Below are 26,335 nucleotides of genomic sequence, written 5' to 3' on the forward strand. Positions count from 1 at the left end.
TGAAAGAACAGACAGTGGGTTTATATCCTCTGGTTCCGAGAGGGTGTGAGAAATGCCAGTGCAGAAGTAGTCTTGTTCAAGTGTGTTACATTGCAAGGAGTTGAACCTTGTACTGCAGGAGCAGCAGAGCCAGCCACCAGTGTAGGACCATGCAAGAACATGTCAACTCACTGCACACTGCACTCCTCAAATGGAATAGATGTGAAAACCTTCATCTCAATTACGTGACGGCTAGGACCTGCTTCTACTGACCGTTAACCAAATGTACTGCTGGTTAACGGAGAAATTGACAGAATCAATGGATGTTTAAGCAAATGTTTTTTGGTTTCCCCACAGATTTCTCTATTGGCTTTCAAATGTTTTTTAAGGTGACAAAGACAACTTTTCAGTACCAGAACTAACATGGGCACATTAATGGCAGTGAAATGGCAGTTTGCAAAAATGCAGTGAAACCATAAGTAAACGGCACATACTCAGTGATCACTTTATTAGGTACACCTGTAAACCAGCTTGTTAAACCAAATATGTAATCAGCCAATCACATGCCATCAACTCAATGCATGAAAGCATGCAGCCATGCTGACGAGGTTCAGTTGTTGTTCAGACCAAACATCAGAATGTGGACAAAATATGAACTTCAACGTGGAATGATTGGTGGTGCCAGACAGGGTGGTATGAGGATCTCTAAAACTGCGATTTTCATGCACAGCAGTCTCCAGTTCACAGAAAATTATGCAGAAGACAAAAAACATCAAGTGAGCGGCAGTTCTGTAGGCGGAAACACCTTTTTAATGAGAGGTCAGAGGAGAATGGCCAGACTGGTCAAAGCTGACAGGAAGGTGACAGCAACTCAAATAACCATGCGTTACAACAGTGGTATGTAGAAAAGCATCTCTGAACCCACAACATGTCAAATCTGAAGGATGTGCAACAGCAGCAGAAGACCACACCGAGTTCCACTCCTGTTAGCAAAAAACAGGAAGCCAAAGCCACAGCTGGGTCACCAAAACTGGACAGTTGAAGATTGTAAAAACTTAACCTGGTCTGAAATCTCGATTTCTGCTGTAACATGCAGATGGAAGGGTCATAAACAACATGGATCCATCTTGCTTTGTGTCAACAGTTCAGGCTGGTGGTGTAATTGTTGTGTGGGGAATGTTTTGTTGGAAACATTATGCCCCTTAATACTAAATTAAGTGTTGTTTAAATGCCACAGCCTAGTATTGTTGGCGACCATGTGCATCTCTTTATCGCCACAGTCTACCCACCTTCCGATAGCTACTTCCTGCAGGATAACACGTTCAAGCTGGTTCAGGAACATAACAATGAATTCAGTGTACTCCAATGACCTCCATAGTCTGCTCCACAGCACCTCAATCCTAAAGAGCACCTTTGGGATGTGATAGAACAGGAGATTCACAGCATGAATGTGCAGCTGAAAAATCATGGACTACAATCTCTAAGGCAGTGGTCCTCACTCCTGGTGCTAGAGAGCCGCAGGGTGCATAGGTTTTTGTTTTCGCCTTAATATCAGCAACCAATTCAGTCCTAAGAAACCAGGGGTGAGGTGAGTTCGCTGTGTAATGCTCTGCTTTAATTGTTCAATAAAGTGCTTAATAACAAAACCAACACACCCTGCAGCTTCTCAGGACCAGAAGTGAGACATTTTTGCCCATCAATCAACATTCAATATCCCATTAAGACAAAGTGAAAACGCTGGTGAGATCATGTTCTGACTGGACACCCAATAGCGATTAAAATAATCCTGAATCAGCCAATTAACGCCCCTAGTATTAACTCACTTATCCAAGAAGACTCAAAGCTGTAATTGCTGCCAAAGGGGCTTTTACAAAGTGCTGAATTAAGGGTGTGAATACTTATATAAGCTTTTGTAAATTTTTGGGTGTCCAGTCAGAACATGATCTCACCAATTACTATGAGGGGTTATCAATCAACAACAAATTTATCTTCAACTGAAATGTTGTTTATCGATTGTGGTTAATTAGATGCCCACTAACATGTAGACCTAAATGGCTCCTAAACTAACAACAATGAAATAATTCCCACAGTCAAACTAACTCAACATTAGTTTTCTAACTAATTTTGGGAGAGCTCAAGTCTGAAATCTCCCTTTTCACAGTACGTCTCTACAAGCTTTGCACACCTGGATTTGGGTAGTTCATCCCATTCTTCCTGGCAGATCCTCTCAAGCTCTGTCAGATTTGATTAGAAGCATCGGTGAACTGCCATCTGCAGGTCTCTCCACAATTGGTCTATGAGTCTGGGCTTTGGCTGGACAACTCAAGGAGAGTCACTCCAGCTCATTGCCGTGCTGAAAGGTGAACAGTCGCCCCAGTCTGAGATCGCGTTTTCTTGAAGGACCTCTCTGTACTTGGCTGCATTCACCATTTCCTCAATTCTCACCAGTCTCCCTGTCCTTGCTGCTGAGAAGGGAAAAGAAGTGATAGTATTAGCGAGGTGATGAGCAGTGCCTGGTGTTCACCAGACATAATGCTTGGAGTTCTGTGCAAATACTTCAATTTTTGTCTCATCAGGCCGTAAAAAACTGGGTGGTCTGATACCTGACATCTTAGCCTTCATTTCCTGGTATCTAGTCTTGATTCAAGGCTTTTGGTTGCCTTTTTAGTCTGTTATTAGCGTTTGTCAACAGAAGGACTTGCATTGTGCCAGTGAAAGTCAAGGAAGCCATTATTAATAAAAATAAACAGTCATAGACATCGAAGCACCGTCCAATGTGTTTGGAGGCCTTAGATTTAACTTGAGATGCCTCTGTACACTATCACAGTTACATTATCATTGAAAGCAAGTGAGCCAGCACCTGTGGCAGCTTTACTATTCACAGATGAGGGGGGTGCATTGACTCAGGAGCAGTTTTTTAGCCTCAACACTTTGCTGTTGCCATCACTCTGATACAGGTCAATATCTGTCTCCTATATCCACAAGACATTTTTCCAGAACTCTGTAGATTCTTTTGGGTCATTTTTAGCGAACGGTAACCTGGCCATCCTGTTTTTGCTGCCAACTAGTGGTTTGTATCTTGGAAGTATAGCCTCTGTAGGTGTGTTTGTGAAGTCTCCCGTGGAGAACAGTCACTGTTTGGTTTTTTTTTATTCATTATGGCAAGAATTCACTGGTCATCTGTAGAGGTCTTCCTTGGCCTACCAGTGCAGTGAGTAAGCCTATTGTTTGGCATACATCTCAGACTGTTTTCTTCTTATTTTTCAGCCTCAAAATTGCCTATTTGACTGTCACTTGCACAACCCTTGTTCCTATGTTGACAATTACCAATTGCAGACTAACAAGCCAATCAAAAGCCTAGAATTAAGACTAGATACTGAAAGACCTGTGCTAATGAAACGACTGAATACACTGGAATGATCAGCTTAGAAGCCAAATACCTTTGGTCCCTGAAAATGGACGATGTAGAAAAAGGGATGCAATCCCTGCACTGGTCACCAGATATGGATGCAAATACTTGCAAATTAGTCCACACTTTTAGGTCTTATTCATTGTTTCCTTTCCAGTGATACAATGTGCTGAAGTACAGAGCCAAAAGAACAGAAATTGTATGATTGTCCAAATACTTGGACTGCAATGTATGTAATGCACAACTTCCACATGACACCAGATTTACCCCTCAAGCCAATCTGGCTCTATGAAACCTGATAGGCAAGATATCACAATCACACAAACAAAGCAGTTCCACAGAAATTATTTGAATGACCATAAAAGAACATTCCCTTCCTTAAGCAGATGTATAACTTTTGCTGAACAGTGATCTATAGGAACGAAGTAACTTGACACTAATGTATAGTGTCTGGCAAGTAATCATGCCTTACATCTCACTAAGTTCAAGAAGTGCATTTCTCAAATGGGTTTCTCTTAACAATTTTAATATTGGGTCATTCTATGCCAATGTAAGGAGTTGGGGATTAGCCTGAGGCCGAGCTGGGATTTGAACCCGGGCCTCTCACTCGTCAAAGATTTTAGAGAGATACATTACCAAAGCCTTCCTGCACTTCGCCATGCTTTTACAGGCTAACTAGCCAAGCTAAACCTGCTACACCAACTCAACCAGTAATGCAACAACTGAGATGTCCAAGTAATACTACTAAACATTATTGCATTATTATTTCCCCTTTGACCTAGGTTACTCAAACTAAGGTAAGAAAGGGGCCTTGTCCAAACAAATGTTTTCAGGCATTAAAGGCCTTGTGCAATCAATATTTTAACAGCACCGCCCACTGCAAGAGGCTTTGGCAATTATCCTTTGCAGAGAATGTAACAAGTACTTAACCCATTACGGACTAAGGAGCTCTATAGAAAACCCCTAGAAAGGCCTAGGAATCAAACTGCATTTCAATGGTCATGTGTCTTGAAAAACGGTCATATACCAAATACATGCAGGTCACATCCGCCCATAAGGGGTTAAAGTACATTATGAATTTATGTGAAAAGGTAGCTTTGAACATCTGGTCAGTGCTACATGGACTGAAAATATATGCATATATGCAAAGATACCATGTGCTCGCATTGTTTAGATGCTCTTGACCATTCTAAACACAACATCCCTGATATCTGGATACAAAAGCTTTGTGTTGTGTTGCAGGTTTTCTTTATTGGATGAATTAAGAATCAACAGACAGTACATTCAGCAAAAAATGCCAGCATCCCTGGATGGGGAGGCCTGCCATGTGACAACTTAATCACACGATGCCAATCCACACCTGGCCATTACCTCATAAAAGGCTTAACTGATCCTAGATCAACACTCCTTTGAATATGGGCTCTTTGGACCCATGAACCCGATAACCACAACAAGATTGGTATTCCACAAAGTAGGTAAGTTGGCTGTAAGTAACAATGCCTGGCTCTGGGTACAGAAAAGACAGGTATGGAGTCAGCTCCTTTCGAGGAAGTGCTGAATGGGTGCACAAATGTCAAATTAATGAATAAAAAGCAATAGGCAATTGAAATCCAAAATATGAACAACCCCTCTCCCCACAAATACAATGCTAGTTTCATAGGACAATATACATTGGAGGCGCAAAAACTGTGAATGTGAAAACCTTTAAATGTATTATTTTTAATTTTTGAATGCAAGTACCTGCTGTTTTTATCTCAGCTGTGGGTATACCATTCAGAATGAGGGACAAGACTGCACAGTCATCTCCTTGAAATAAGCATTAAACATTAAACATGAGCATTTTTTTTTTCCCTTAGTGTGCTGCTAATATTCATTCTTAGAGGAAGTAGCCTATATGCTGTCAAAACAGCAAATTAACGCTAGAAAGATGATGGATTTAGAACTGCATATCTCTTCACTTGACTGTGTCTGATACTTTTCTTTAAAAACCGTCATTTTAACATCCACCACATACGATAATTGAAGATTTCCCCTCTTTTCTAAGCTTAAAAATGGCTTGCTTTTCTCCCAAAGACAGCTCTCTGGTCTTCATGCTGGTTTATCTTTTCTAACACAAATGCAGTCTTCACAGGCAAAACCCAAGGCTAAAACCAATAGTAGAGATTCAGAACTATTTATTGTTTAACCAATCAATCTTAACCAATCAAACAGGACACATCTGGGCAACAAAAACCACCTATCAGTCATATATTCCAATATGTTTGCTCCCACAAAAATTGGGTGTTCTGAAACAAAAGGTGACATGTTCTAAGCTAGTTAAGAAATCTCAATAAAAATACCAGGAAATAAAAGCTGTAATGCGGATCCGTCATCTCATGTAGGCCTAGGCTACATCTTTTGACCTCAAACCCAATTGTCTTCAGTGTTTAGCGTAACATATTTCCTTATGTCTCTGCCTTATATTGGCTTCCTTCATTGGCACAACTATGGTCCTCATGTTGACAAACGCCAATAACAGACCTCCGAAGGCAATCAAAGGCCTAGAATCAAGACTAGATACTGAAAGCTTTCTTATACCTGCACTATGCAGCAACTGACTAATCAGAAAACAGCGGAGAAGCTAACTGTCCAATTACTTTTGGTCCCCTAAAATGGAGGGACTGTGTATGAAAAGGGATGTCATCCCTTTTTATACGGTATGTCTGTAAATACCCTCAAATGACAGTTTGCACTAACTTCATATTCCTTTTTTAATTTCAAATCCAATGTGCTCTAGTACAAAGTCGAAGGAACAGAAATTGTACCACTGACAGAATATTATTATTATTATATATATTTTTTTTTTTTTTAAAGATATTTTTTAGGCCTTTTTCAGCTTTATTGGACAGTATAGTATAGAGAGACAGGAAGAATGGGAGCGAGAGAGAGGGGAAGACATGCGACAAATGTCAGACGGTCGGATTCGAACCGCCGACGTCGTGGCTCGCAATGAGCATGCGGTCAGTGCTCTACAGGCTGCGCCACCGAGACACCCATCACTGTCAGAATATTTACAGACTGCACTGCAGTCCCCCATTTCAGGACACCATACTTTTTAGGACATATTATGAGGTTGTAAAATAAAGTAGTCATGTTTACTACTTTGTCACATCTTCTCTGGTGATGCTTTACCAGGTCTGTACTGCATTTTCAGCTTCCGCAATTTTCAATGTTTAGTTGCCTTAAGTCCTGGTTCAGCATATGAAATGAATGTACAATTAGATTCAGATCAGCTCCTTTGTTGGTTTAGCAGTCTGTTTCGGATCATTGTCTTGCTACAGGATGAGGCATTTGGTTGAATTTTAGCAGATAAGTGGCTTCAGAATTCATTCTGCTGCAGCTATCAGCAATTACACCATCAATAAAGACAAGTGAGCCAGTATCCGTAGCAACTTGGTCTCATCAGTCCACAAGACCTTTTTTTAAAAAACTTTGCATGCTCGTTTGTGTACTTAGCAAACTGTAACCTGGCCATCCTGTTTTTGTGGCAAACTAGTGGTTTGCATTGTGCAGTGTAGCCTCGGTAGTTCTGTTTGTGAAGTCTTCTGTGCACCATCGTCACTGACACATTCATGCATGCCTCCTGTTTCTGATCTGTCAGACAGGTGTTGGGACTTCATTATGATGACAATGTATCAGTCGTCAACTGTAGAGGTCTTCCTTCACCTACTAGTTTTGTGATTACTTTTTCCATTATTGCGATTACTTCTTAGTAATGTCCCAAACAGTCGATTATGTGATTATTCCTTGTAGGCTTACAACAGGAAAATGCATTAAAATGTATTTCTTAGTCCTATTACCACTGAAATCAATGCTATTTGGTGGCCATCTTGAAAACAAGCAAAGCCATTTCAGATATGTTCAGCCAAGCCTTCTACATTGCATGAATTTCTGCATTAGACTTCACTAAAATTCATATATAATTCTTATAAAGTGCTTATCTTTTTGCATCAAATCCATAACACAAGTTATTTGACAAATATTTTCTGACTCAACAGTATTTTTTAAATAATTGTTTTGGCCCTTCCCCTCCACCAAGTGGGTGCTATGATAATATGCATTAACATTTATTATCATGTAAGAGGAGCAATTCTGATGGGTTAGGCTTGTAATTTTGTCTCCAAATGTCACATCCATAATGCTGGAACTGCCCATGGTTAACCAAATAACCAACAAACCTGGAGCAAAACACTTCGTTTTTCCTTTTGATCAGACCTTCTGAGTGAAATCAAATGACTTTCAGGAATTATTGGGGAAAATAAATAATAATGAAAAAGTTAAACTGGATGCACATAAAAATGGGCCCTCATTCTTTAATGTATGTAGACAACATTACGATCAGTGAATGACCTATGCACAAACTGCCCCGGCACATATTGTGTCTAGTTGGCCGATTATCTACATGGCTAGAAAGTTAATGTAAGTTTCCTTAAACAGAGTAATTCATATGGTATCAATCATTCCGTAAATAACTGCAGCATAAAATCAAGTCGCTGGCCATCCACTACCTCTTCACGTAAGCACTGCAAACGCTAAATATGGATGTGGCATGGCGAGCGTGTTCAGCCACTCATAATGGTTTAAAACGGCAAGCACAAGGTTTCACTGCAGCAGATATCAATCCAGCTAGCTGGCCATTATGAATACGAGCAGACACAAAACTATTTTGAACAAGACAGCGGACTGTTTACTTTTTACAGGCCGCCCATCTGTTTCCGGTTACGTAGTTAGGCAGTTCTGACGTTCTCGAGAAATATAAAAGACGCCATAGCTTTTTCAAACAGCCTTCATTTGACCTTTTCAAAAGAATGTAATTCCAAAGCGAATTATCGGACAATGTACAAGTGTATACATTTTTTTAATGCTGACTCTGGATACATCCATAAACCGTACACTGATCCACAGATAGTAACATTCAAATAAAAAATCTTACCTTGTGATCCACCCTCCACTCTCCGCATCTTGCCTGAAATGGAAAATAATCACAGTAAAAACAAAATGGCGTAAGGGGAGACTGGCTGAGACATGCGCAGAATGGAATGGGTGGTTATTTTCCTTCTCATATGCATTCGCGCATTCGAACATTCGTATATCGAAACCCATGGTATCCAGTTCCGTTTCAATATTACAGCCAATGGCTAATTAAGGAGGGCAATTTCAGAATGTTTTCGGCCAATGACTAGGACGGAAAGCACAACACCGGATGAAGTAAAACCAATCGTATTTCGGAGATGGAATGCCTTCGTTTTGCAGACGTCCAAAAAGAAATATCCAATTAAATGTTTACGTCCAGAGCGCCGCTTTCGTATCCACCAATAATATCTGGAAAATTGTTATATCCTATCGTATTTTGAGTTATACACAACCAATCCAAATACTCACACCCAGCCACTACTGATATTCTAGCCAATCGGGTTTCGAGGAACACTGCGTTGGCTCAACAGCTTGTTATTTCGTTTATTGCTTTGCAATCCTGGCAAGTGAAGAAGAGTCACAGAGGTGTATGTAAGTATGGGTTTTAAAATTTCATAAATTAGGCAAACATGGCTAACTCGGTGTATGCGTAGACTTTCAACAGACGATCTATTAGGTGGAGGGTAAATTCATTTTCGTGTTTTTTAATGAAATGGAAAAGGTAGGTGAGGAATTGAATGGCAGAGACCAGTCGGCTTGTTTTTGCGGTGAAATGCGCCTTTTGTAGAATGATCTCAATAAATATATCGTCGTATTTCTTTACACGCTTAACTATGTATATTGATTGTATGTTTTCTTTATGTTTTAGATTAAAATCTAGGGCTGGGCTATTTACAATTTTTTTTGTTGGCGACTAGCTAGTAAGATAGGCGCTTTAAATCGCCATAGCTAGCTGGCTAGGCTAACGAGAAACTGTTTCGCCTAGTTCGCTAGCTAACGTTAGCTATATTTAGTCCAGAGCCATGTACTCTGAGTCTATTCGTTATACTTCTTGTCCCGAGCTAGCCTACCTAGCTAGCTAACTTGCTTTGCTTCTGAAGACCCCCACATTGCTTACTACTATCTGGTGCCTTGGGTGAAACTTTTGATCTTTAAAAATGTGTGGCAGACCTCCGTTACTCCGTGAACATACTGTGCTGAGTAGGTTGTGTTGCTAGCTAGCTAGCTAGCTCCTGACATGGTGCAGCACGTAGAGCAATGATGGCGACGTGACACAGTCAGATTTGGGGAGCAAAGCGGGAAGGAGCACTCCACTCTGGGTTGTGAAACGTCTTCGTATTTAGGTACGTGAGTGCACAAACTTCTTGTTTTCTATAGAATACAACGTTCTAAATCGACCACTAAGGACACGTGAAGAAATACAGCAGGATTAGGTACAGATTGTGTTAATCTGCGGAGAGTGCTGTCGGGATGGGGGGGTGGGGGGAGTAGAGTTGCTTCGAGCTTGAAAAGAACGCGTTAGAAGTAAGTAACTAGCTAGCTAACGTACATTCTCACAAGCTGTTTTGATCGAGCCCTTCTGTTTACATTGTTCAAAACGGACTTGTTTCTCTTTCCCTCTCCCAATCCCCATTTTCTTTTCCAGCAATTCAAACCAATCGAGCTGGAATCCCTCAAATAGCCTTTACAATGAAGGTAAGTCGTTTCACTCTTTCTCTTGAAAACAGCCGACGCCTTCCTGTGAATGCATGTGCACAAATAGTTTTTTAGCCTCGCTAAGTATCTAGTCCGGTAAGTTACTAGTTGGGAACAGTACACGTGTCGTTGCTGTTAAGTTGGATAGCTAGTTGACTATTTTCTACCACCTCTAACTACGTTCTTTCAGTGTCAGCAATACCCCCCCCAGTTAGAGACCTAACGTTAGCATCTCACATGTATGTTGACAACATCTAATTAATGAGTCCCATGTGTTAAATTGAATCACACCATTTTTTTATTCGTTTTTTGGCGAGGTTAATCAATTCTGGTGCTGCGTCTAAAAAAAAGTAGCCCCTGTTACATTTGAAGTAATCCAATTTCTGTATTAGCTGATCTTTGTAATAGTTATGTAACAGTGTGCCTAACAGTCACAACCAATTGGTACAAATTAATGTTTGGATGCAATGTAGCTACATCTGTGAGGTAGCTTTTGTAAGGGGATAGAGGAAAGATTGGAACGGTAATATATTTGAAAGCTAGGTCTACAAGTTTGGTGTGTGTTTTCACACATCAGCTCAGTTTCCCATGGGCCATGTGGATACTCAGCAGCTGGCAGCAGCTGATTGCCATCCTGGTCAATCTTAAATCTACATTGATGTGTTCTCCAGAATTGTGAAGGGGGCATTTTATTTTATGGGTTGAACTCCACTTATTTTCTTTTTCTCTACAGCTTTAAGCACTTGATGTTAATATTATACTGGCATATCATATACTGTATTATTTATTTATTATTGTTAATGCTGAACTGACGGATGATGAATTTTGTCATGGCTGTCAGAATTCAAATATGTCACAATGAAACTTAAGGTGTGCGACTATAGCAGTAAGTTAAACCAGTTGTGCGCATATGTCCTGTGCCATAAAACATTTGGGTTGGACCACCCCCTTCCCCCGTCTGACCTCTTGGCCAGGTGCACTTGTCCATCGCATCTGCCGTGACTCGCTGACGTCACTGCCTGACAGGAAGGCCTGTGCTCTGACACCTCTCTCTGTCTCACTGTCTCTCTCCCAGGCAGCAGACGAGCCTGCCTACCTCACAGTGGGGACCGATGTGAGCGCCAAGTACAGAGGGGCCTTCTGCGAGGCCAAGATCAAGACCGTCAAGCGGATGGTGAAGGTGAAGGTAAGAGAGGCGGCCGAACCAGCCTGTGGCCACAAAGTCAAACATCAGCCGCAAAAGCAGCAGCACCTGCAGTGCTTACAAGCAAGGTCTAACTGCGGAGGGGCTGGCATCTTTCACTCACAAGCAATCGCTTTTATTGTCTCCAGTGACAGCAGTGGCGAAACTTTCCGGATTCTTGGTTTAAATGCCAAGTTGACACTGACAAAACCTTCGGCGCTAAATACCGTGTCTGTCTGTGCAGCAGTGTAGTTGAGGGAATTATCCCGAAAGTTAACACAGAAGAGAATTTGCAGGCGAAACAGTTCGGCCAAAGTTGTGCGCTTATCAGTGTGTGGACACGTCCCTCTGCTGCAAAAGTCTTTCTGGGAGAGCTTGTTTGTAGAACATAATAAAAACGCTTCCGTCTGGAGACTGCCTTTAAAATGGAGCCCTTCTGAAAAAAAAAAAGAAAATAATGCTTTGCTCTAGCATCTCTGCATTATAAGTGACAGCGGATCCATTTCTGTGCTGTATGCTCTACTCGACCATCGTGTGCTGTTCTTTCATACCAGTGAGTAAAATTGGTCCCCTTGTCACATCTTTATCTGAGGTGGTCTGCAGTGCCAGAGCAGAGGCTAATGGGTGTTCTTTTCTCACTAACTTCCCACGTAAGATTAGTTCCAAGAAGGGGAGCTTCTGGACACCCTTCCAAAGATGTCCACTTTGTGTCAGATTTCACTGGTGTAACCTGTTGTCAGACTCAGTCCTGGGGCACCCCTCTGTATATTGGTTTTTGTTTGAATCTCTTGTTCAATTAAGGCTGTTGACTATATGCGTGTGTTTTTTCATCATTGTTTCCCTTATGACTTGCTATACTATGCTGTTTTAGCTCATTATCATTTGCTTTGGATTCTTCACAATCTAAAAAATGGTTAATTTAAGTGGCCATGTGTCCACACTTTAACCAATTTAGATTCCTTTGATTCACCCAAGCCTTTAATTCAGTCAGTTCCATTCTTCTTCATTTATTTATATCTTTTTATCTTATATATTTTATATTTAAGCAATGCAAATACTTTTATTCTTCATGGCATTCATAGCTATTTCTGACAGAATGTGGTTTAAGCGTTTAAATAATCCCTCAAAACAGGACAATTTTAGAATTGAAAGCTTCTGGGATTACAGTTGTCATTGCAATCAAAGCCAGCATAACCAGGGGTCTCCAGGACTGAGTTTGAGAACCGCTGGTCTAGGGAGTCTTGCCATTACCTTCCTTTAGGAATAAAGTGAATTTGAATGTAGTCCTTTGAAGGTGATTTTTTTGTGAATTTTCTCTGGTCCTATGTACCTGGACAGGGATCATGGGTAGTTTTTATAAGAGGGTAACAAACAAACGTATGGTCTGTTGTGGTCTATAAGCTGCTAGAGGGCATTTTTAGATGTGTTCTCTCTTGCTTGAGAGAAGTAACTTTCAGTCGGTGAACAGAGGCACTTTTCTTAGAAATGACTAAAAATATCCAGATGTTACATTACATTACATGGCATTTAGCAGACGCTCTTATCCAGAGCGACGTACAACAAAGTGCAAATCAAACACAAGAACAAGTGCAAAGAGGACCTGAGAGGACCGTACAGTTCCGAGTCCTAGTGTAAACATACAGAAATTCAGAACCCCTGAAGAGTACAATCAACTTTCAAACTAGCATACCACAGTTGGCAGCTAGAATACAACAATTCAACAGCCAATAAAAACCTATACAAGTAACGATATCTATACATAAGTGCCATTACAGTCTAAGGCTAATCACGGTGATTGTGAGTTTGGGAGGGAAAGGTGTAGCCTGAAGAGATGGGTCTTCAGTCTGCGCTTGAAGGAGGTCAGGGACTCTGCCGTTCTGACATCCATCCGGGAGGTCATTCCACCACCGTGGGACCAGGACAGACAGCAGTCGTGAACCTGAAATGGAGGTTCAGAAATCAAGATTGTTTGACAGCAGCTAGTTTTATAAAGCGAGTTTATGTTCATATCCGCGTTTGATCTTTGTGCCATATCTTAATTCTTAAAACAGATTTTTATTTTCCTTCACAATTAAGAAGTTACAGAAACAATCGTTTGTCCAGGAGAACATTGTCTTCAGCCAGTGCAAGTTGTCGCCTCTGTTTAAACCTATTAAGCTCTAGCTATTCTTGTTGAATAAATTTTTTTATGCAAATTAAAACATACCTGAAATTTGCAGAAAGCATTCAAACAGTGTCCATTTGATCCCTATTCTCTATTTAGCTTTTCTCGTTGCAAAGCAAAAGCATTCAATTTATATAAAATATTGTTTTAAATTGCTCAGGCGGCTTGTAATGTTTCTTCGAAACATGCATGTGACTGCCTGACTTGCAGTTCGCTGCAGTCATGGCTTCAGTAGGTGTACTATTGTTTTCTCTGTGCGCATAGTCCAGTCTCAGGTGACCGTCACACCTGCAAGTAACAAACTCTGCCTTCTTCCTTAAAAGCGTAAGTGCCTGTTTGGGACACTGCTTGTGTAAGGACAAGTCCTCTGAATGGTCATTCTTGCCCAGAGCAAGAAGCATCATGCAACTGCCAGTGTAGTTAGCTGCTTCAAAGTTGCACAACCCCATCTGAACTGTGTGTTCATACTGTGTGAATTGCTACCACGTTCAAGACTAATGCCACTTAGTTTCAGTTTGTAGGCTTGCTGATTTTAGACTTTGCACCGGGGGACTTAAGTTTGGCCCTATACTCAGCTTATAGTTAAAATAATTCTTCAGTCTGACTTTTATGCCATGTGCAAGAGTCCTTTTGAAGACTGAAGTAAGTCTGAAGAAAAACAAGTTCACTCAAATATGCCATTAATCAGTATGTCATTTTATAATTGATTTGCAAAGCAAAAGAATGCACACATGACATGTGTGGTGCCCGTGGCCCACAGTGGTGTTATTGCTCGTCCTGGCAGCTGCATTTCCAGCTGGACGAGGGTGGCTTTCTTAGACATTTTGGTCTGGCACAGGACCATTACAGGAGCTTTCCTGAAAGGGTGAAATTGTAGGTAGCGCATTACTATAGTACAGTGGAGAGCATGCATAAATGGGTCGCATGACCAGATTTTCAAATCAATTAATTTGTAAATTGACATTGATTTTGTTTTTGCGCAATTCATACTTTAAAAACCTATGTGTCTGCTATTCACATTCAAAGTTGTGCTTCTTTTGCTGGATAGCCTACAATGCTCTTGCCTGCACCTCCCTTAACAGAACTTCAATGTCAAATTCAGATAATTATTTTTGTACATACTGCCATTTTTATTTTTTAATACTGCTATTATGTTCCCTTATGGTTTAATACAATTACAATTGTTATTGGGTTTGTGTTACTGCCATTTGAAAGCAACTTAAATAGCTAAATAAGATGCACTAACCACCATATGATGATAATTGAAGGCGTTCACTCGGAGTCATAAAGCTCTTCTCATATGCACACTTTTACAGATATTTCTGAATCGTAAATAACAGGTGTGTATGTGTGATTTACTAAATTTCTTTCCAATCCGTATGCCTGTTGTATGAATTGTGTATGCACGATTTAGTTACTGGTCGTACAATAAGAAGTAGGATGAAATCCACAGAAATTCTATGCATGAGGCCCCCGGATCTTTTGTGTGCCATACCCATTCAGTCCCACGGAGCTTTCTGGCTGATCAAGTTGCGTCACCACTGGGCTGCTTTTCTGCTCTTTGCTCAGGGGGTGGGGTGGGGGTTGGTTTTCACCTAAGGTGTGTGTTTGTTCTTCTCCCGGCACCCTGCCACTCTCCTACCTCGGAGGCAGATCTCGCCTTTTTTGGCAGCACAGCTAGTTTGAACAATTCTAATTTTAAAAATTGCAGTGTGGTTGCCTTGTCATCTTTTTTTATTCTTTTTTTCTTTCTGTCTGTTCCACTGATTTGTTCTGCAGAATGGCCAGGCTTGCAGGGCGTCTTTAATTCTTGCATCACTTTCGATTAGGAGGTAGCACCTCAGGAGTTCACGTGTGTTGTGGCACGGACGAGAATGGGGACGGAAGCATGCCTGTGTGACAGTCTTTCTGCCATGCAGTTACACTTACGGGTGTGACGTGATGGCAGTATATGTTCTTTTTATGTGCGTGCCTGTGGTTAACGACAGGTGATGGCAAACCTCATATGCTAATTTTGAAACGTGTGCGCTTGTATGATTGTGTGTGTGTGCGCATATTCGTATATAAGCATTTACGCAATACTTGAGTGGATCAGGGATCACACCAGGCAAGCAGGCAGGCACCTCCCAGTTTCCATTCTTCGCTCTGTACACGTGAGTTCACTAAAGCCTTATTCGGACGGGATTCGTTTCTCCAGCGAAGGTTAGTTTATTTTGTATATCACTGACTTACCTGCTGATATTTATCGAATTGGCCAGGTCTGTGTTTTTCACATACCACCACAGTGAAAATTACAGAGCAAATCGCCTACTGTTTTTCACTGAACTTAGGGCTACACTGGTAAATCCAAATTGTAACCTTCATTTGAAACCTGTGAGTGTTTCTTTCCGCAAATAAGTGGCGGAATAGACTGCTGGATATGATGCTTGTTTCCCAATGAGTAGCATGAAAAACGCTACGTTTTATAATGCTTGCTGGGATCCTAGTAAAAAAAAAAAAAAAAGAACAAGTCAAGGAAGTGCGCAATCGTGCAACCTGATTAGCCACTGTATCGACAGCTTCTTTGCCATTTTTGCGACTGTCTTTACTTTCCTTATATGGCCGTGCTATATTTCCGTAGACTCGCCACTCCCGCCTCCATAATATTGGGGAGAAACGGCGGTCCAAATCGGTATGTGAAATAATGGATGTTTCTGTGTAGTAGTTATCTCGGGTGTCGTTCGGGATAAGAAGCCTTTTGGCGGTCGGTCTGCAAAGCTCAGAGTGCATTTGTTACACAACCAGATTCATTCTCCTTCACTGAACCCCTCTCCCTCTCCCTCTCCCTCTCCCTCTCCCTCTCCCTCTCCCTCTCCCTCTCCCTCTCCCTCTCCCTCTCCCCCTCCCCCTCCCCCTCCCCCTCTCTCTCACTAGGTGGTGCTCAAAGGAGACAGCACCTCCCAGGTGGTGCAGGATGACCAGGTCAAAGGGCCGTTGAGGGTGAGTGGGATCTCCCTGCCGCACACCCGGCTTCTGTGTGCGCATCCTCCTGTGTTTTATAGAAAATGGAGCCGTCACTGTCAGGAATATTTTAAATGTGTAAATAAATAAAATGAATAAATATGGTGTATAAATATTTATACACCAGATGCACGTTAGACTGACCAAGTTAAACGCATAGTTATCGTTAGGTCTACGTAAGGTTGGCTGAATTCAGCACAGATGTGTCATTAGATATATGGAAAGTGAGTTGAGCATGCCGATGTCATTAGATGTATGTAAGGCTGAGTCGTAAAGATCACTGCGTTCAGCGCATGCAGGATAACTTCAGAGACATGATGCCTTAATCTGTCCCAGCTGACTTTAACTAGTTGTATGCTGAAAACTACCGACCAAGAAATACTGTTTTTAATTCAACCCAAACAAAGCACACCTCGGTCAGCAGCCTTGAAAGCTTTTTGAGTTGCTCGTTAGGAGACTGAGGTGTGCCATATTAAAGAAACCCTACATGGACTGCTAATAAAGAGTCAGCATACCTTGTTTTCAATTGATTGAAAGGAAAATCGCAAAAGCCAATAGACTGCAGTCTGTCCAGGACTGGAGTTTGAGACCCAACAGATCCTGTTGTAGAGGTAAATGTGTAGCCCATCTCCAGTTTTGACCGCTTTATGTAATGAGCAGCTTGAAAAAGTGTCATAGTTCATGCTGCTCCCAGGTTAATATCTCTTTAACCGGTAGGTTCGTAACTCTGAGGTTCTGCTGTTGTCATTAGACTTGTGTAGGTCTAAGTTGCTCAGTTGGTATGTTGGGCTGATGTTGTTTTGACCAGAGCCTGTAGCATACTGCTAAGGTACATGACTGGGACTTGGAAGTTTGGTGGTTCGAGCCCCAGTGAAGTTATGATTAGATCTGCTCAGCTGTTGGGCCCTTAACTTAGGGGGATTGTCCCCTACTTAATCTGATCAATTGTCAGTCGCTTTGGATAAGAGTTACCAAAATAATTATAATGTAAATGTAATGTGTTCGCCTTCACCCTTCACATGCAGGTGGGCTCCACAGTGGAGGTGAAAAGTGCCGAGGGGGGCCTCAACCAGGGAGTCATCTGCAAACTCACTGACGCCAGCTGGTACACCGTGGGTAAGCACGGAGTCCCCGCCACACGACTCATAACCCAACTGGGACCGCCCTGGGCCGGTACAGCACCAGGCCGCTGTAGCTAATTATATCGTACCCCATGCTTGGTCCTGCTATGGTTGCTGTCATCAGTTTGGTCTTGTTCTAGGAAGACGAGAGTCCATATTGATTCTACTTCTTGTGGTTGTCTGATTTTCAGTGTTCACAGCCTGGCCTTCCTTCTGTGTTCACCTCCTAGTTTTGAGTGCATACAGAAGAATTCTAGCTGGCTTGTACGACATCTAACAGCTTTGATGCTAGCAGGTAGAGATGACGTTGTAGCTAAAGTAACAGTAAAAACAGTAGTGTATCCATAAGGTTTTGGGTTATCAGTTGGAAATGGATACTACTCCTGTGATCTCAGTATTGTAGTCATGATGCACTGAAGTTCAGTCATATACTTTTTTTTGGGCTGACTAATGCGTTTAACCAAAGTTGGTACGGTACCTCCATTCAACTAGTAAATGGCAGAAAAAACTCTTAAAGTATGCCACCAAATGTTTTTCTGGCCTCCACACTGCTGTCGATGGTGAGCTGTCGTGTGTGACTTCACTTTCTGTCGGCACCAGTTGCACAGGACAGAGCATTGGACTGAGTATGGCTCAGGCCAGACCTGCCAGTCATTCTGGCCCAATCTTGCTGCAGGGGTCCCTGGCCATAGAGCAGTGATGTAAGAACTGCCTCATTGTTTACTCCTTCCCTTTGTTTTCCGGGGGTTTACGCCACCAGCTGAGAGCCTGAGTGCGCCCAGGATTTGTGAATGACTGATGAGGCGCCGAAATTAACAGAACTGTTTTTGTGTAGCTTTTGCTCTGTGGCGCATAATAACGTTTTTTGATGAATGGCGGCTTGGGTCGTTGAAAGGTTAGGCAAGACGACTGCATATTTATCAAAGACGGGAATGTTAATGATGGCTTGAACATACGTGTTTAAATATAGCTTCTGCTATTACAGATTTGGCTTTATGTGTGGACTGCAGAAGGATGAATGGGAAAGTTCCAGGTTGTGATATTCACTGCACACTTGTATGAGCTGCTGTCTGCAGTGCTAGATAAATTGAGAATTTGTGTGGCACCAGGGTGGCACAGGCCCCGTCCGTGTTCTTGACCCCAAAAGTTAAAACCAGTTTTTTGTTTGTTTGTTTTTTATTACAAGTTCGCTTATATTTTTCGGAAAACTTATCTGGTCTCGCATTGCAAATAAAATATTCCCAAAATACATCTGCTTCTGAACTAGCAGCAAAGATCAGCGTTCACTGCTTTTTCTGTCCTCATGTTGGGTGTATACAGGTATGCCAGTTTAACCAAAAACCGTTGGTTTGTGTGCATATTATACAGACATTTTTCTCCTTTTCTTTCTCTTCACAAATGCATTTAGCATGAGAAATCCTCAGAAAAACAAGAATGCATGAAATATTCTTTATGCTGCATAACGAATCTTAAAATATAATGTTTCTGATATTGTTACTATTCAGTTGTCTTACTGATACTTTAATAAAAATCAGGATCCGATATCAAGTTAACTGTATCCGTATGTGAAAGTTTGTTTAAATGGTACAATGTGTGCTGTTCGCATTGTGCATCTCATCTTGCGCAACGGTTTGCTGAGTCAGTTCGTAGCTCAGTGGTGCTAAAGCTGCGCACCTGGAATTTGAAGCAGCAGCTTCAGACTGCCATGTGAGAAGTAGAGCGCTTTCTTTTGGGCCAGACTGTTTTTGAGAGCACTGAAGGAGGATGAAAATGTTTGTACTTGATACGTGCTGTCAATCGTGCTGTCAAGAGCTGATGGCTGTTGTGGCTCCTCCCCCAAGCGGTGATTGTGGCCTTTCCCCCCAAACTGTCTCTTTCAAACACCGGCAGTGCAAGATGGAGGCATGCTGAAAGGGGACTGTGGGGGAAATCGATGCGGTGGAATAGTGCGGATAGTAGTCTGACAGAAATGTAGGAAAAATGTGTAAGTCTGGTACACCAGCTGTGTTACTTATAGGCTAAGGTCCTGGTCTTTGTGTGCACCTGGGTTGGTGAATGTGAGCTGCTACCTCCGTGCTAGGTGAAGGCATTCCATTCAGTTGTGCTTTGTCTGTGGACCCATAGTAAGAGAAATGAATCAACCTGAGCCATGTTCCAACTCAGTCATCTTTCAGCATGATACCATGATATATACAGTGGCTTCAGAAGGTATTCAGACCCCTTCACCTTTTGCACACTTTATTGTGTTGAAGATTTTAAATGGATAAAATGGCCATTTTTGGCCAACTGTCTACACTCAATAAACCATAATGACAGTGAAAACATGATTCATGTTCCTCTCTTTCGGACACGTGCATCTAATACCTGAACATCAGACATGCAACGTTTCATTACTTTTTTTATCGATTACTGATTTTACTTATTTGAATGCATACAGATTATTATGGCTGTGGCTGATGTGATTACAAACACATTGGATTGTATTTTTTCAGCTATGTATCCCTTTGTGAAGTCAAAGCTGCTTCCACTGTCTTGCTCAGACGAGAGATTCCTTGGAAGTCCTCTATTTTGACGCAGGCATGAATGTTTTGTTTTAAAATGTCAACCTTTTTTGGCAGAAAATCTCAAGAACTGATTTTGTCGAAGCACAACGGTCTCCGCTTGCGTAGTGAAAATGCTACGGTTTCGTTATTCATAAGAATGCTGTGTTTTATGCAATACTAACAAAAAACAATGTCATTATGTCATGAGCTAGAATGTTTTTTTATTCGTCACTTCAATAACATGCACGTTGTTGGTTCTTTGCTGGGCAGAATTTATACTGTACTTGCTTGTGCACGGATTGGGAGAACGCGTAATTGCATTACAGTTACTGGTCAGAGAAGCTCTTGCGTGAACTCAGTGTCCTAGAACGTCTATACAAAACATTGATAATGGTATTCATGTGTAAAAGTACTTTTAGGGCTGAACGATTTGGGGAAAATAATCAAATTGAATTAATCGAAGTCTCTTCCCATTTGTATTCACAGTGCATAACATAAAAATAATTCTGTAGTATAACGATCACAACATTAGATACTGTCAATGTATGAACTACTCTAATAATGGCCTACATGTTAGGGTGAGACTGTATGAAACTATATGAACTGATATCTAAACATTAATAAAGAAATAAATCCTCAATTAACACATTACACATCAGTCGACTATTCATTGAACTGGCAGAGAACAGTGTCGAATTCAGTGTAGAAATAAAACTGTCAGTCAATGTAGAATTAGTGTTTATGCTTAGTTCAGGAAGTTTAAAAAAGGAAGCGGACGGAATCGGAAATGAAGATGAAGACTGGCCCTTCCTGTATGAGCAGCATCTTGGTGCCGCTTGTCCAAAAATAAAATTAATATTAACAGGATTTAAAACATGTAATGAAGTTTGTGTCTGCTGTGCTAAATTTGCGTGGAGGTTTTTTTCCCTTTTTGTATTTAAACATCATTGAATCTCAGAAGTACACCAAACGCAGTTGTGTTTCCCAAGATGCATTGGCTAACAATACATTATTGGCCATTCAATTTCACGACTTACTGCCATTTAGTGTGGAGGAAGAGGTGTGTATAGAACTGTTACTGGGGCATGTAGTGTGCATTAAAATGCAATATTCTACATGAATGTCTCTGTGTATAGGCATAGATGGTCTCTGCTTCCTTACTGATGTATTTAAACTTCCCCTTTCCTGGCTCCGAACAAAGAACCATCCAAATGGTCATCACCATCGAGTGGGTGGCGTTTAAGGTTACAGTGGTAAATAGGCTGGAAGGCACTGTTGTGTATTGTTACACAAAATGAAAGTAAGTTTGGTTTAGTTTGACGGCAGTGCTGAGAGATTACTGCTGCTGTAGGCCTGCATTAACCAAGGCTATAGTGTGTAGGCACTAGGCATCTTATGTGCAATTTGTTTATCAGAATCTTTGTTGTTTTATCAGAGTTTCCTTTGAAGATTTACTAGGCATAGAAATACATATTATGGTTTCTGTATTTAGTCCATGGCTGTCACATTTGATGGCGAACTCCACATAAGGTCCCTTCAAAAAGTATTGGAACAGCAAGGCCAATTCCTTTGTTTTTGCAATACAATTAGTACATTTGGCATTGAGATAAATAGATGAACACGAGACAAGAGTTCAGAATTTCAGCTTTTATTTCCTGGTATTTCCACCTAGATGTATTAAACTACTTAGAACATAGCACCTTTGGTATCAGACCACACAATTTTTAGGTGAGCAAAAGTATTGGGACAGAGTATTTAAGTAAATGATGAGGTGTAACATTTAATATGTGGTCGCATATCCCTTGCTTCCAATAACTGCATCAGGCCTGCAACCCATTGACCAAACTGTTGCATTCTTCTTTTGTGATGCTTTTCCAGGGTTTTAATGCAGCCTCTTTCAGTTGTTTGTTTTGGGGGTTTTTCCCCTTCAGTCTCCATTTCAGGAGGTGAAATGCATCCTCAGTTTGGTTAAGGTCTGGTGATTGACTTGGCCATCTTGTAGTATAGGCCTCTAGATTGCTGATCTCTAAGTCGAGCGGTTGATTGCGATACCTTCTCCCCTGCCCTGTGGAGATTGTGATGTCACTGACTGATGTTTTGGGGTTTTTCTTCGCAGCTCTCACAATGTTTCTGTCATCAACTGTTGTTTTCCTTGGTTGACCTGTTTGATACCTGTTGCTCAGTACAGTAGCGTTTTTCTTTTCTTTTTTTCAGGACATTCCACGTGGTTGTAAAAGCTATGCATGTGCAATGGCTCTCATCAATTTACCCTCTTTTTCTGAGCTTCAAAATGGTTTACTTTTCTCACAGCTTAGAATAGGGGAAAGGGGAAAACCCCCCAAAACATCAGTCAGTGACAGTGTTTCAATCAACCGTTTGAAGAAGACTAAGTGAACAGCAATATAGAGGCTATAGCACAAGATGCAAACCACTCATCAGTAGTAACAATTGGATTACAATTTGCAATGACGTACAGAAATGAGCCACCAAAGTTCTCAAACAAAGTTTTATGGACTGATGAGCCAAAGTGTGGAGAAAGAAGGGATCTGCTCATGATCCAAAAAAACAAGCTCATCTGTGAAGCACGGTGGAGGAAGTGCTGAAGAGGAGATGGCAGGGGAAAAACCCCTCGAAACAAAGAGGCTGCAGTAAAAGCATTACAAAAGAAGAATGCAGTTTGGTGATGTCAATGGGTTGCAGGCTTGATGCAGTTATTGCAAGCAAGGGATATGCTCCCAAATATGAAGTGTGTTTTTCTTTCATTTACTTAAATACTCTCTGTACAGCAATACTTTTGCTCACCTGATAATTGGGTACTAAACTGATACTAACGGTGCTATATTCTAAATAGTTTAACACATCCAGGTGTAAATACCAGGAAATAAAAGCTGAAATTCTGAACTCTAGATCGGCTTTCATTTTCAGTTCTAAATTGAGCTCATTGTAAAATGTAAATTAATTGACTTGGCCTTTTGCAACTTGCAGTACTGTTGGACAGGAACTGAAAGGTGTTTTCTGGCGTTTAGTCCCATTTGTGATGCTGAATAAAACGATATGCAACAAAAATAAATTTTCTGGGGGTTTCAGCATGTTAGTAAGCATGTTAGTATTTTTTTTTTAACACACTCTAACTGGAATGAAACCCTGTCCAACAGGAACTCTGTACTTGCCAATTTCTCTATGCCTCTTGAGTAACCTATAAACTGGGAATTAAGCTTCTTGGAATCATCCTAGCCCTCAGGAACCAATCCTATGCCTCAAGAGTCTAATCGTTTTTTGAGTGCAGGAAGTTCCATTATAGTGACAAATTTAAGGAAAAATTTTCTGTCTTGCAAGGTATTGTATTCACTGAAATTTTGTCATTGTGTAGCATGACCCATTTGGCTTTCAAAAGGTTTCAGACCCACAGACACACATATAGACATTTACATACGTGTGTGTTTGTGTGCTTGCTTGTTTTTAAATATCAATGAATAGCAAGATGCTCTCCTGTTTACAGTTTTCTCTATAGTTTTGTAAGCTAATGCCCGTCAAGGTGGAAATGTATATATTTTTTGTGGTCGGGGTTTGAATTGTCTTATTGATTGAATTATGATTTAATAAATATATGTTGAAATTTCTTTTTTTTTGTATGTATGAAAAGCCAATCAAATCATAAACATTATTTTTATTTGTCTAAATCTAAGGCTTCTTGCAGGGCTTAAAGTCCTCGGGCACCATGCCTGATTTCAAGCTTAGAGCAGTTTTATATTAATATCATACTTGGTTCCATACATTGTACCCATTTTCTCCTGGACAACTTTTAAGGCTCACAAATCTTTCTTGCTATAATCCTTATTCTTGTTTTTGTTCCAGTTTTTGATGATGGGGATGAGAAGACACTCCGAAGGACGTCTCTGTGCCTAAAAGGCGAAAGACATTTTGCTGAAAGCGAGGTAAAGCTAGTTCACTCTGTCCCCATGTCTGAGTTAGATAGGGTAGTAAAGTTACATTGTATGGCGATGTCTCTTACTGAGAGTGAGTTGAATCTTACTCAGTGTATCCCCATGTCCTATTGAGAGTGAGGTAAATCTTGCTCCATGTCCCCATGTTTTTTATTGAGAATGACGTAAATCGTACCCCATATCTCTTATTTCTGTGTCATTGCATCTTGAATTGAGTTTGTTTTGGTGTTTGAGTCTCAGGAATAATTATAGATAAATCCTTGGTTTTGTCCCCAGACCTTGGACCAACTGCCCCTAACAAACCCAGAGCACTTTGGAACACCTGTCATTGGCAAAAAGACAAACCGAGGACGGCGGTCGTCACTGCCCATGTGAGTGTCGGGTGTTCACTTCCAACCAGAAACATAAGAGAACTGCACAGTGAATCCTACTTTAAATCTGATGTAACTGCATCGGTGTAAACTCAAAGAATGGTCTGTGACTGCCCTAATGTAATAGAGTAGCCTACTGACAAATTTCATTGCATTTTTCAAACTTTATTTTTGGCTACCTTAAAATAATTTCATTAAAATGTCAACATTTGCAATGTCATGCAGCGGTTTTACGAAAACTGATGATGTCACATTCTGATGGGATATACACAGAACGTATGTGCTTGCATTCAATATCTTGGTGACTTCTCAAGTGCATCCATCTGCATCTGTAGAGCATGTCAGTGTGTAAATACAGTGCTCCTGGTTTATCTTGAAAGACTGTGCCCAGCCATTTATGTTTTCCATTGCCTGAAGCTCCCGTGAAGTTCATTGTGATGTCTGAAATGTTGGTGAAACATTCCATTGGAATTGTGCTATGGTGGCAAATTTTAAAAACCGCTTTGCCATGCGCAACAAAATTGTAAAAATGTTCAAATTAAAGCTTGCAAAACCTGTCAAGCTATATTTACATGCAACAACAAATGCAAATGGGGAGCACCAGTGACTTGTGCATATCACAAGATAATCAAGAACAGCAATAGCATATGGGTGCAGAACGGTTGTAATGACTGCAATGAATGGGCAACACAGCCAATAGTCTGAAAAACAGTGCAAAAATGGTAGTCTATTATTATTATTATTATAGATGTATATGTGTATATATATATGTGTGTGTGTGTGTGTGTGTGTGTGTGTGTGGGTGGGGGTGGGTGGGTGGGTGTGTGTGTGTGTGTGTATATTTATTTATTTACTTTTTAAACACCACGGTGCCTGTTCTGTTGAATCCCTCAGTGCGGAGGATGAGAAGGAGTCTTCATCCAGTGAGGAGGAAGAGGAGGACAAGCGGCGGCTGAATGACGACTTGCTTGGGAAGGTGGCCTGCATCCAGTCGATGCCTGACTGGACATCTTCGTATCTTGCCCTGGTAGGTCGTGATATCCCCTTAAGGGTTTTTGTCTTTCCCAAAGCATTGTGGGATATGTGGTGGTTTTACCCCTGTATTGTCTGTCAGCTGTCTGATTTACACTTCAGTCAGAATTGTAGTTTATGTAATGGTGATGAGTGATGCTTCATGAACCCCATAATGGGTTTGGTATTCATGTGCTCATCAATGACTAACTTGAAAGAACCAATGAAAATTGTGCTTTCCATAGAAAAATTTGACAGTTGGATGAGTCATTGATGCCTCAGATACTTATTGAATCTGAGTTTCTCATTTAAGAGGGCACTGTGTTGTGCCTTCCACTGTTTCTTGCTGATCCAGTTTTCAGCTGTCAAGTGTTGAAAATGCTTACTGTGGCTGAAATTCTTGAGATTTGTCTGTTCTTTTGCACTTGGATAAATGGAGAGTTCACTTACCAGTGGTATTTAAAATATAATTTGAGTTTTAGTGTTTGGTTTTGTTTGGCTCAGACAGTTTTTGTTAGCACTGAAAGGTATTTTAGTTATTTTGGATTCTGGCTTTACTATGGCTGGTATTGGGCATTCAAAGGTCTGTGGTCGAAGGCAGAAGCCTTGAAAGCAGCTTGCTCAATGTTATCCCTCCAGAGGTTGTTTATGTATATCACAATGAAAAATAATAAAAAATCTCCCATCACGTATGCAACACCAGACTGTGCTTAAGCAAAGAAATACTGGCAAAACATAAAAAATGATATTTCTGTTCATAATTGTGAATGGGTTTTCTTGGGAAAACTGTTCTAGCCATTGCAAAGCTGGCTGTTTGTCAGAAACTTATCTGAAGTATGTGTGTGCTGATAAAGTACAAGAAGTATCTGAAGTATCTGAAATATCTCACATTGCGCACAGGAACTGTCTGGGCCAATTGACCACTAGCATTCAAGGTGAAATTATATTTTGAAAAAACCCAG

The 26,335-nt window shown here is 41.0% G+C and overlaps 1 protein-coding gene and 1 long non-coding RNA gene across 3 annotated transcripts in view; one reads left to right on the forward strand and one right to left on the reverse strand.

Annotated features, from left to right (window-relative positions):
- Window positions 1-766: 766 nt before the first annotated feature.
- Window positions 767-8,450, reverse strand: LOC133141369 (uncharacterized). 2 transcript variants are annotated; one of them, XR_009710089.1, is made up of 3 exons: window positions 8,361-8,450; window positions 2,165-2,444; window positions 767-1,390 (listed from the first exon to the last, which is right to left on the reverse strand). It is a non-coding gene; the product is annotated as an uncharacterized LOC133141369 (long non-coding RNA). The 2 variants fall into 2 exon arrangements; XR_009710091.1 differs by having other exon boundaries at window positions 2,165-2,441; window positions 8,361-8,416.
- Window positions 8,451-8,528: 78 nt separating this feature from the next.
- arid4a (AT-rich interactive domain 4A) overlaps window positions 8,529-26,335 on the forward strand; it is a 47,384-nt gene continuing 29,577 nt past the window's right edge. Inside the window, exons 1-9 of the mRNA XM_061238866.1 lie at window positions 8,529-8,538; window positions 8,816-8,932; window positions 9,987-10,036; window positions 11,112-11,222; window positions 16,297-16,362; window positions 17,409-17,499; window positions 23,903-23,982; window positions 24,268-24,362; window positions 25,257-25,389. Of these exons, the coding sequence (XP_061094850.1) occupies window positions 8,529-8,538; window positions 8,816-8,932; window positions 9,987-10,036; window positions 11,112-11,222; window positions 16,297-16,362; window positions 17,409-17,499; window positions 23,903-23,982; window positions 24,268-24,362; window positions 25,257-25,389 (753 nt within the window). The remainder of the gene's footprint in view (window positions 8,539-8,815; window positions 8,933-9,986; window positions 10,037-11,111; window positions 11,223-16,296; window positions 16,363-17,408; window positions 17,500-23,902; window positions 23,983-24,267; window positions 24,363-25,256; window positions 25,390-26,335) is intronic.

Source organism: Conger conger, chromosome 1, assembly GCF_963514075.1.
Source record: "Conger conger chromosome 1, fConCon1.1, whole genome shotgun sequence".
NCBI classification, from domain to species: Eukaryota; Metazoa; Chordata; class Actinopteri; order Anguilliformes; family Congridae; genus Conger; species Conger conger.